We start from the raw sequence: 11972 nt of genomic DNA on the forward strand, positions 1-11972 counted from the left end.
ATTGACAATTTGTAACATAAACATATACATTTGTTGACAACCACATTAACTAGAATTTGAAGTAGTTACCTTTAGCTGCGATATAAAGCTTTTCATTAGAAAGTTTGTCCATTTCCTGAGTCAAAGCTTTCTTCAGCGATGCCAACTTTGTTAGCGCTTAGCACAGGCCCTGTTCATCAAAATAGATCATATGCTGTGATCCATCAGATTGAGATCAGGGGAATGTGGTGGCTATTCAGCATATGTGATGAAATCAGTAAAATAAGCCTTGCACTGCTGCTGGTTCAGTGGCCTGACGTGGCAGTGCACGACATCTTTATAGCCGTACTTGCTTATTTCCACCAGTAGGTAGTTGACACTACCAGAACTGGTAAGCCATCAGTCCTAGTTCTTGTTTTGCTATCAAATGCACATACTCTCGGTTAACGCCAGTTTCACGGATTATCTTCCTCACTGAGACTCTTGCATTCAGAACGACACATTTTTGATGAGCTGGCAGTTCCTAGTTCTGTTGACAGTGCTTTTTCTTTTTCAACCTGGATGGTTACCTTCATGACTTCGCTTCTTAAACTGCTTAATTGCCCTTGAGACAAGTTAACGGGCAATACCAAAAAAATTTGAAAAGTCACAATTTCGTTAGCCCTTCTGATGCAATGTAATGATTGCAACACTGTTATTTGACATTTTTTGTCATGAAAAGTAAAATGCATAAAAAACTGATTGAAATTACAAATTAAACTTATGAATATGTTATTTAACATTATGACAACAGATAAGAAAATTAACCAAACTTTCACCAGTCAGAGCGGTAGAAAATTTTATACAAGTTATTCAACTTACTCAGCATGTCTTGATTTTATCAACAATCTTTTTTCTTTTTTTGAAAAAAAAATCCAGATATTCACTGTTTTTTTAGGTTTTCAAATGCTCTTATCATTCTGCTGTAACTTCAATGAAAATGTTGTTTCACAATAAATCATCACTTTTTATAAATAGAATTAGTTAACTAATGAAAGATAAGAATGACTCATGTTAGTAAATAAGTTTCATAATTAAAAACTCATTTCCCCGGTGATTGATATGTTGAATGACATTTTTTCTTCTATCTCATACAGACGTGGCAACTTTTGGAATCCAGAAATCTAGAGATTTTCCCGAAGGGGGTTGCACTCCCCCTCCCCCCGGGCACTCATAGACTCAATCAAGGGAAAAAAAAAACCAATTTTGAAATTTTTTTTTAAAATCAATTAAAACAAAGTTCCATCCCCCCCCCCCCCCCAAGCAAGTTCTGCATTGCCCCTGAGCAGAATATAATTCCATGTCAGTCTTTCCATGCAGAATAGAGAAATCACATCTACACACTGTTCGTAAAACATAAGTGTTTCCTTTCATTGATGCTATCAGTGATTGATAATCTTGGGTATATGAACTCTTAAAAGCTTTATATAACTTAAAGTTTTATACTTTCTTTCTGAAGACATATTTAATAGGAGGAAACAATTTGAAAAACTTCAAAATACAAAGTTGCTGACAAAAAAAAAAACTTGTGTTTACCGCATGGCTGTTAATGGAATACAATAACCATTATACAGGAATTTCGACAACCAAGGTCATACCCCTGATAAATGCTTGCTGATAAACGCTACGTAAACAAAGTCACGTCTTTGCCAGTTGCTTAAATGCAGTCACCGAGACTTTTTTATGGCTGCTTGATGGAAATGACCACAGCTGTCCTCTATGGGTGTTTTCCCTAATGATGACTGATGACGGCAGTCATTGACGTCATGACAATGTGAAAGCTCACGTAAAATCTAATTTTCTGCAAAATCTGGAGAAATTTTAACAAATCCGGAGTCTCCCGTCTAAATCCAGAGATTTGGCAGGTCTGCTCATAGAATTTTCCCCCTATATAGATGTAGTCTATTATCATTATCTCAGTTTTTAATTTGCGCCTACAAAAAATCTTAATAAGCATTCACCACCAATTTTTCACGCCTTTCAGAAATTATAAACACGCTCAAAAGCTTCACAGAAATTCCCAAAATAGAACTACAACTGCTGGATGATCTAGAAGTCTGGGCCTATTTAGAAAAAAAAATATTAAAAAAAACTATTGAAGATAGAGACAAACAGCTTAAAGCATTTGGAAAAGATTTCAAAGTTGTTTTTTTTAAACTTCCATTCTTTATAACATCTCCATGTTACAAATAACATGGAAAGAAATGTCATATAGGCTTGAAATCTTATGCGTCACCAAATGTGCGCAAGTAGAAACTTTGTAGTAAGCAGGGTTGGGTATTTGACGTCAAAAACTGGTTTAAACTGTCAAAAACCTAAATGAATGCCTTTTGATAATGTTTTGAACACAATAGGTGTACAACATGATGAAAAACTTACTTTTTGGCATATTACAATGTTTTATTTTTAAACATTAATTCATTACAATAATTAAAACAAAATATTAATTATAATTTGCAATTTTGAATTTTTCAACATAAGAGCCTAAGAACATTTATTTATCTAAGCTGCTCATTGCCTGTGTTCAATTTGCTAAGTGGAATAGAGCTGCTTATTCAAAATATGTATAATAGGGCATCAGGGTTAGGTTTTTGACCCCAGAAACTAACTCGGTATTAAAACTATCATAATCTTACTGTCAATGATGTTAAATAGTTTTTGTTAACTTGATAGATATGTTAAATAACAAAACACTTACTTTTATTTAGATTAAAGGGTTTTATATTCAGAATTATAATTACTGAGGAAAAATACCAATTTTGATATTTTAAAATTTGTGATCTGCCGAAAATTTTATTCCATATAAAAATTCACATGCAGCATCTTTAATGCACTAATTAAACTCATTTATTTTCACCTAAAAATTTCTTAGATCAGGGTGATTCACAGAGCTTTAAAGAGTATTTTCAACCAAAGCAGAGCTGACAAAACTTGATACCCAAAGCATTTGTTTTGCACGTTTGAATAAAGCTTCAATTGGAAAACCATTGCATTATAAATGCTAGTAAATGTACCATATCATAGTGCAAAAATAAGAATAAATCACGTTTGACATATACAAGCTAGCATTGCCAAATTAAATGACACTTTAGTATTTTGATCGCTAGATATATTTCAATGTTATGCGCAACAAGAGTATCGTTTCAAGTATCAGTGGTTATGTAGATAATTTATAATAACAGAAATCACCATACATATATGATGTAATAAACTTTTTTTAAACTCTTATCTGCTGTAAAACGAGTACAGCAGATGCTTTATATCAATGCACACATATATAAGCAGTTGAAGAAATTTGAAAGGTCAAGAATCATTTTGAATTAGAGAATGTCAAATCATTCCATAGTTTTCCCTTTCGTGTTTATGCTATGCTTTATTCAAATTGTATATTTTATAAGAAAAAAATATATATATTGTGCAAAATAATTTTGTAGAGAGTAGACAATTATTTTAGAATCATATTAAATATTTATTCTTTGTATAACATAGTCACTTTAAACATTACATGCAATTAACGTGTGCATTTCCAATGGGAATTTTTATATCGAAAAGCAATATTTGAGGTTTTTGACAGTTTAAACCGTCAAAAACTGCCATGTGTCAAAAACCTGCCAACCCTGGTAGTAAGTTAAAAAAACCTTTGAAACCTTAACCTTCTCTTTCAGATGCTTTAAGGGAGGGGGGTCACTTAACTTTTAACATGGCAAAAACTTTATTATGTAGAAATATAATCTATCTATTGATTTATTTCAAATTTTTACCACATACAGATGTGACAACTTTTGGAGTCTAGAAATCCGGAGAGTCTATGAGGGTCCGGCACTCATAGACTTGACTAAAAAAAAAACAATTCACAAATGAATTTTTTTAAAAATCAATTAAGAAAGAGTTCCATTCCTTTCCCCCCCCCCCAAGCAAGTTCTGCATTGCCCCTGAGCAGAATATAATTCCATGTCAGTCTTTCCATGCAGAATAGAGAAATCACATCCACATACTGCTCATAAAATATAAGTGTTTCCTTTCATGGATGCTATCAGTGATTCTATCTTGGGTATATAAACTCTTAAAAGCTTTATATAGCTTAAAGTTTTATATTTTCTTTCTGAAGACATATTTAATAGGAGGAAACAATTTGAAAAACTTCAAAATACAAAGCTACTGACGAAAAAACTTGTGTTTACCGCACGGCTGTTAATGGAATACAATAACAATTATACAGGAATTTCTCGGCAACCAAGGGCTTCCCAGTGATAAATGATTGCCGATAAATGTTACGTAAACAAAGTCATGTCTTTGCTTAAATGCAGTCACCAAGACTTTTTTATGGCTGTTCGATGGAAATGACCACGGCTGTCCTCTATGGGTGTTTTTCCTAACGATGACGGCAGTCTGACATCACAAAAGCTGGCGTAAAATCTAATTTTTTCCCAAAATCTGGAGAGCACGAGGAAGGATGAAAAATTTGGAGTCTCCCACCTAAATCTGGAGAGTTGGCAGATCTGCACATGTTTGATTATGTACGATATCCTATGCCTGTACAAAATTTTGCATATCTTTAATACAGAGTTTTTTTTAACAAATTTTCAAAAAAAAAAAAAAACCACATTAAAACAGTTTGCACACATGACCAAATAACATGACATCAATGAAATTTAATAAAAATTGATTCAAAATAAAAGAAACTGTTTTGTTCATAAAATGACGAAAAAGATTTGAGATCCACTCATAAATACTTGGGATATAAAACAATTCAAAATTCAATTTTAAATAAGATTGAGTTGATAAAACCTTTTTTATCATTTCATGAAATGAATGGTTTTCATTATTTTGAATCATTTTTTATTCAATTCTACTGATTTCATGCAATTTTATCATGCCCGCAAGCTGTTTTTAATGCATTTGTTTGAAATTTTGTAAAAAACTAGGTATTGGAGATAGTAAAATTTTATACTGGTATAGGATAGCATACACAATCAAATACATGTGGTAAGAAATAGAAATAAATCAATGGATAAATAATATTTCTTCATGAAGTTTTTTACTATGTCAAAAAGGAGACGACCCCTTAAGCCATTAAAAAAAAAAAATCTATCTTTTAGTCTTTCTTTTTTCAACAGTTCTAGACTTCTGGACCACCTTGCATAATAGATAAAATGTAAAATCTATATAACTTACCAACTGCTTGCATACTCGCAAACTGTGGAAGATAGCTGAAAAATACTTTAAAAACACCTGGTTCAGACTTTATTAAATGGAAACATCTGCTGAGCCACTCTTCTTCTGAATGATTCTCTGGCAGATAGCTACTATACATCAGTTCTACTAGAAGTTTCTGAATGATTGGTTCATCTTCCTCCAATCGAGCAAGTAGGTGGTCTTTGGAGACTATATCCCAGTACTGCACACAAATGCAAGGAACCGTATTAAAAAAAAGGATTTATAAAATGTTATACCATACGCATTTTATTCTGACTATTCGTTTAACAAAAATTAAACTGACAATAGGTATTCACAAATTATCATTGCAGATATTTTTTTTATAAATGTCTTTTTAATTGTCTTTATAAATATTTTTTATTTTTTTACCAATAATTATTTTATAAATATGTCTCATTAATCTCATAACAATTTTTTTTTATTGAAATGTTTTTATTTCTTAAAATTGCTATGGTCTTTCTTCATAGTTTAACTAGTTATTTAACAATAATTTGTTTCGATAAAAACTATTAAATGTCTCCCCACTACGTGTTGTACTTGCAGTAATTTGCTCAGCTCCTACCTAATAAGTAAGGATGAAAAGTTACAAGACAAGCAAAAATTGGCTGCTCGTGAGGATTGATTTCATGTCTGTACATCGAAGAGACTTGCATCATGACCATAACCTTGAGAATCTTATATGGCAGAAAGCTATGATGATGTGGTCACAAACAGTTTGTGCATGTGAAAAAGAAATACTAAAGGCTTTGCCTTTAATATTTCTAGCTAGATTATTTAATATTATTTTAGTCATAATTTCCAGCCAGACAATATTTATTTAGTATTCCCCTGAGAAAACCAAACAAGTGTGATGAGGACACATCTTTATAAAATATTTGAAATTTCACACAGGCCTTTGAAATTTGTTTTTAATGAATGAGACTTATGATAATTACAAAAAAAATTATGAATTTCACAGATGTTTTTCAAAGAACTAATTATCTAAATTAATACATTATAAAAACTTCAGAAAAAGATTTAAAAAAAATTACATTCTAGTTTTTTTTATTGGTTGAATAATATAATAGTCATCAGGTACATAATTCCTCTTGATAACAAGAAATCTAATATTTGGATAAAAATATATGAGATATTGATTCTTACTTTAATGAAACGAACTTTCTTTATAGCCAGCAGTAATTGGCAAAACAGAACCCTGACTGTTTCAGATACATCATGAAACATTCCTTTGAACTTCGGTAAAAGAACTTTCAAATGTGGTATGGCAGATTCACATTCAGTCACCAATACTTTTAGGCCCTTCAGGAACAGAAGAAAAGAAAATTTGTATACTGTCTGATGTACTGTGAATACATTTTTATCAGTTTTCAATTGAAAAAAACCCACAATTGTAAATATTTTTTATTTTATAGTTACAAGATTTAATCAACTGTAATGCTGCTTTTTTTTTTTCAATTTTTAAAATTCTTTTGTAAGACTTTGCAGAAATGTATCCATGCTTTGAATTTAACATAAAAAAAATTAACTGTGCAATACATATTTTCCTACTCATGCCAGAAGCACAAATTTGCAATGTCTTGGGGGGGGGGGGAAGAATGTGAGAAATGACGTTTGAATGTTTACTCTACTCATCATACTCTATGGAAGTTATTTTCCTAAAATATTTTGTAAAGTGTTTCAATAGGGATACACTTTCATTTTTCAGTCAACACTTAGATAGCAAAATAAGGTATCCAACCAGCTGATAAAAAAAAAGAGGGAAATTTGCATATTTAAGCTTCTGGCATGCAGGAGACAGGATGAAATCATGGAAATTTATGTTACACGAAAAATATTTTTCAATGCAGCAATATGAATCTTGTCTGAGGCTTTCATGGCCGGCGTTAAATGACTTGCAAACGGTTTCGGGTTATTAGGCCATGGTCTAGGAGATTTTCTTCCTGACGTTTCGCCCACATCTGTGGCAGGCATCATCTGAGGTTAATTCGACGTAAGTCTCCGCGGCAAGCGAGAAAGGCTTCGTACATCTACTGTCATCGACTTGTTCTCTATATGCATTTCTGAGACTTGATCGGCCGCAGAAGAACCGCATTGGTTGGCTTGTGTGGATGTGTTGTGCGCCGATTGGCTGTCGAGGTCATTTTCTCTCTGGCATTCATCGGGGGCACATCTCAACTCTCTGCGGCGCTGAAGTACCGGGACCCAAGTGGGATGCACCTTCATCGTCTCCTCCTTTCGATTCATGTTGTGGTGCTTGAATATTTCAATGGCTTCTCTATGAAGACGAGAATGGTAGTGCACCTCCGACGATATGACCTCAGTCTTTTCAAATTTAATTTTGTGGCCGGTTTCCCACATATGTTCTGCAACGGCTGAACTTTCCGTTTTACCCAGGCGGCAGCTCCTCTGGTGTTCCTTTATTCTTGTAGCAGTACTTCTTTTTGTTGTTCCTATGTATACTTTTTCACACGAGCATGGAATCCTGTAGACACCAGCCATGCGCAGCGGGTCTCTCGGATCTTTTGCCGATCGTAGCGATTGTGCTAAATTTCTGGTGGGTTTGAAAATGGGCTTGATGTTGAACTTTTCCAAAACTTTACCGATTCGATCGGTGACCTTCCAGATGTAAGGTAAGTAGGCTTTGGCTCGGGGTTCCCGATTTCCTTCGTTACTATTGTTGTTACTTTCCAGGCGTGGTCGTATGGCTCTTTGAAACTCTTTTATCGAATAACCGTAAAAGAGTTTCAAAGAGCCATACAACCGCGCCTGGAAAGTAACAACAATAGTAACGAAGGAAATCGGGAACCCTGAGTCAAAGCCTACTTACCTTACATCTGGAAGGTCACCGATCGAATCGGTAAAGTTTTGGAAAAGTTCAACATCAAGCCCATTTTCAAACCCACCAGAAATTTAGCACAATCGCTACGATCGGCAAAAGATCCGAGAGACCCGCTGCGCATGGCTGGTGTCTACAGGATTCCATGCTCGTGTGAAAAAGTATACATAGGAACAACAAAAAGAAGTACTGCTACAAGAATAAAGGAACACCAAAGGAGCTGCCGCCTGGGTAAAACGGAAAGTTCAGCCGTTGCAGAACATATGTGGGAAACTGGCCACAAAATTAAATTTGAAAAGACTGAGGTAATATCGTCGGAGGTGCACTACCATGCTCGTCTTCATAGAGAAGCCATTGAAATATTCAAGCACCACAACATGAATCGAAAGGAGGAGACGATGAAGGTGCATCCCACTTGGGTCCCGGTACTTCAGCGCCGCAGAGAGTTGAGATGTGCCCCTGATGAATGCCAGAGAGAAAATGACCTCGACAGCCAATCGTCGCCAGACACCACTTGCAGCCAATCGGCGCACAACACATCCACACAAGCCAACCAATGCGGTTCTTCTGCGGCCGATCAAGTCTCAGAAATGCATATAGAGAACAAGTCGATGACAGTAGATGTACGAAGCCTTTCTCGCTTGCCGCGGAGACTTACGTCGAATTAACCTCAGATGATGCCTGCCATAGATGTGGGCGAAACGTCAGGAAGAAAATCTCCTAGACCATGGCCTAATAACCCGGAAACCGTTTGCAAGTCAATATGAATCTTGTTTAATTCATTTCAATTTATGCTTCTTCTAAGAGGAATGTTTTAAAAATATATACATTTATACTGATTGCTCTAAAAACTTGAATACGGTGAAACCTCTTTTAACGGACACCGTCGAGTGAGCAAATGAGTTAGTGAAGAGGCACTCCCCTTTACAGCCAAATAAATTTCCTAGTGTATAATAAAAGTATACTTTTCAAACCCCTGATTAATGCTTACCCCTCTTTTAAAAACAATTTTTTGTCCCACCGGTGTCTGTATAAGAGAGGTTTTACAGTATAACAATTTTTTTTGAACCACCAAAGTTACAAAATAATATAATATGTTATAATAATACCTTTATAACTGCACACCTAACATCAGCTGAACTTGAATCAACAGACAAGTCTTCGATTAGAATTTTGAAGTATGTTTTTACAATCTAAATGAGAAAAGAAATAGAAATAAAAACAGATAGAAATATAAACAAAATAATTTAAATAGTTAGAACAAGTTTAAATTGAATAAAAGGGATTGTGAGAAATAGACACCATTTTTCTTTCAGCCCAATGTCAAGAAAATATGTTTCCTTAAAGGGATAGCATTTTTAAAAATAAAAATTCTATAACTAATGTGGTTTTAAATTTTTATTTTTTTTAATAGTTTCTCTTAACTCTTTAGCATTTGTTACTGGAATTAATACTGAGATGAATGTCATGCATCAATGTGCCTGATTTAAGGAGGGAGGTCTCTACAGTAATGAAGGATGACTCATGTGTGATCATTTAGTTTCAGTCAATTTCACCTATCAGATAAGCAGCACCTATTCATGTAAGATCTTGCAGCATATGCAGATATTTAGATCCAGCTACATTTTGTATTAATTTTGATTATTTTATTGATCTATTGGTGCACTTGTGAGATGAAAAGTGATTGGTATTTTCAGAGATACATCGTGCCTACTAGAGATGGGATGAATATTCTGCTGCTATTCGGTATTCTGCCCTTTTGCCAAATATACAGTTTGAATATTAGGTGCTTAGGTATTCAGCTTACTTGTGTAAATCCAAGTACATCAAACTAATTTTAAAAACTATATTAATTGGAATTTTTCCCATAAATTAAAAATTTACTGATTATATTTTATTGTGTGTTGTATATCCCCTCTGCGAAAAAGGTTATGGCATGGTGAATTTCTAGGATAAAGAAAACATGAAACTGAAAATAGAATCCTACTGCGATAAGGGAGAAGAGAGCATGAATTGCAAATGCACTAACTGAAGGATGTACCTAAACAAGAAACATATTGAGTTATAGAAAGAGGCAAAAATCGTAAATTTTATGATGCATTACTAGTTCAGAGTAAATAATGGTTGAAATTTCTTTTTAATTAGATGTAAAATCATAACAAGTGTTGAAAAAGAATATTCTGAAAGTGATATTAAAATAAATCATTAAATTTGAATTGTCATCATGGGAATAAATCTTTCACTTACCATTTTGTTAATATATATTAAAATAAGAAATTGCATAAGCGAAATTCAATATCAATCATTTGAATTTAGCAATAATTTTATTTTCCATTGAAAACACCAATTTTATTTATAATTCTGATGAATTTTTAGAAAACTGATATTCGGTCTCCAAATATTCAGTATTTGGACAAATCATTATTCGTTCCATCCCTAAGGCCTACTTAAGTCACTTTTGTCCTCTGAAGAGTTAAATAACACAGAAACATAGAGTACATTTATATACTAACATCAGTTGATAATAAATCCCAATTAAATGCCATGACCAAACAGACACCAACAGCAGCTATTGCTCTCACCATGGGGCATTCGTCATATAGAAGATCCTGTGAATAAAGAAATTGTATACAGAAACTATTTTTTAATTGAGAGGCAGATATCACATATGTTAAGCTCTTAAAAAAATTAAGGCTTCAGATGTAGGCATTTGGCAATTTTTCATTTACAAAGCCTCAAAATTTTCAGGATGCAGTGGCAGCAGAACTGCCTGCAAATTAATATGAAGGCTGAACTCAACCCAGGCAGATTAACGACCCAACTAAGCGTGACAAAAGTTGTTTTTTTTTAAACATAGCATCTCTTCATATGAAAGGTGCCATAAGCCTGAGTTACTGTTCTGGTGGTAGTTCCAGACTACTACCATGATTGGAGAAAAGAAATTCCAATCTAATCAGAAGAGAATTGCCCAGGTACAGTGGTTCTTAAAAACCAGTGCAAGCTGGAAAATATTCAGATAAGAGTTATGACAACATAAACTGATGGTTTGGAGAGGGTACAAGAATGTAAACTGGAATTCACAAGTATGTAAGAGCTTGAATTGAAACTTAGTTTAGTGAATAAATCAAGAAACACCACTCTAGACTTGGTACATAGTGAAAAAATAAATTAGCCTGAACCTAAAAGAATGATCAGAATATTAAAAAAAATACTGGTGCCATAAGTTATCAGTTTTATTCATCCTGAAAGTTACTTATGTCTGAAAAAGCTTGTTAGTATAAAATATAAATGAAATAAAAAATAAATATAAATAATACAAAAGTAAATAATATATAAAGTTAACCTTAATAAGCAGCAGCTGTCTTTGCATTTCTAATTCTGTTGCAGCAACATCCATATCTGGATCTTCCAATGGGAAAAAATCAAAAAATATATCTGCTGCATTTGCTCGAACATTTCCACTAGCATCCTGAAACAATTTCAGACCAGAAATTTGGTCACTTATACACAGAAGCACAGAAATCCTCTTATATAGATTTAAAATTTCCATGTGTATTTTAATAGTCCATTAGCTAAAGAGTCAAACATGCCATTAAAATAACTGATAAATTCATTCCTCACATAACATGGATTCCAAAAATAAAAATATTCATAAAAATAGACAATTTTAAACTTACAGAATTTATATACAGTGATTACAGAATCATAACTATGTTTACTGTGTCATACATAAATTAAACATCAGATTTTGCCATTAGCACATATTCCAAATCAGATAAATTGACATACATAATTAAGCTCACTTAAATTGAATCAATTTTTGTTCTAAAAAACTGATAAACTCATCATGGACCAGTATGGCCAACACCCTTCTTTCTCAGTTTTTGATAGCTACATTATT

At 33.4% G+C, this 11972-nt stretch overlaps 1 protein-coding gene across 1 annotated transcript in view; it reads right to left on the reverse strand.

Moving 5' to 3' along the window:
* LOC149080943 (condensin-2 complex subunit G2-like) overlaps window positions 1-11972 on the reverse strand; it is a 60098-nt gene that overhangs the window by 26234 nt on the left and 21892 nt on the right. The window contains exons 11-15 of the mRNA XM_089237636.1: window positions 11415-11540; window positions 10585-10680; window positions 9181-9264; window positions 6379-6534; window positions 5194-5416 (exon numbers count right to left, since the gene is read on the reverse strand). Coding sequence (XP_089093762.1) covers window positions 5194-5416; window positions 6379-6534; window positions 9181-9264; window positions 10585-10680; window positions 11415-11540 — 685 coding nt within the window. The remainder of the gene's footprint in view (window positions 1-5193; window positions 5417-6378; window positions 6535-9180; window positions 9265-10584; window positions 10681-11414; window positions 11541-11972) is intronic.

Source organism: Pholcus phalangioides, unplaced genomic scaffold (assembly GCF_987345545.1).
Source record: "Pholcus phalangioides strain wild (caught in Gottingen) unplaced genomic scaffold, Ppha-v1.0 ptg000010l_1, whole genome shotgun sequence".
In the NCBI taxonomy this organism is placed as follows: Eukaryota; Metazoa; Arthropoda; class Arachnida; order Araneae; family Pholcidae; genus Pholcus; species Pholcus phalangioides.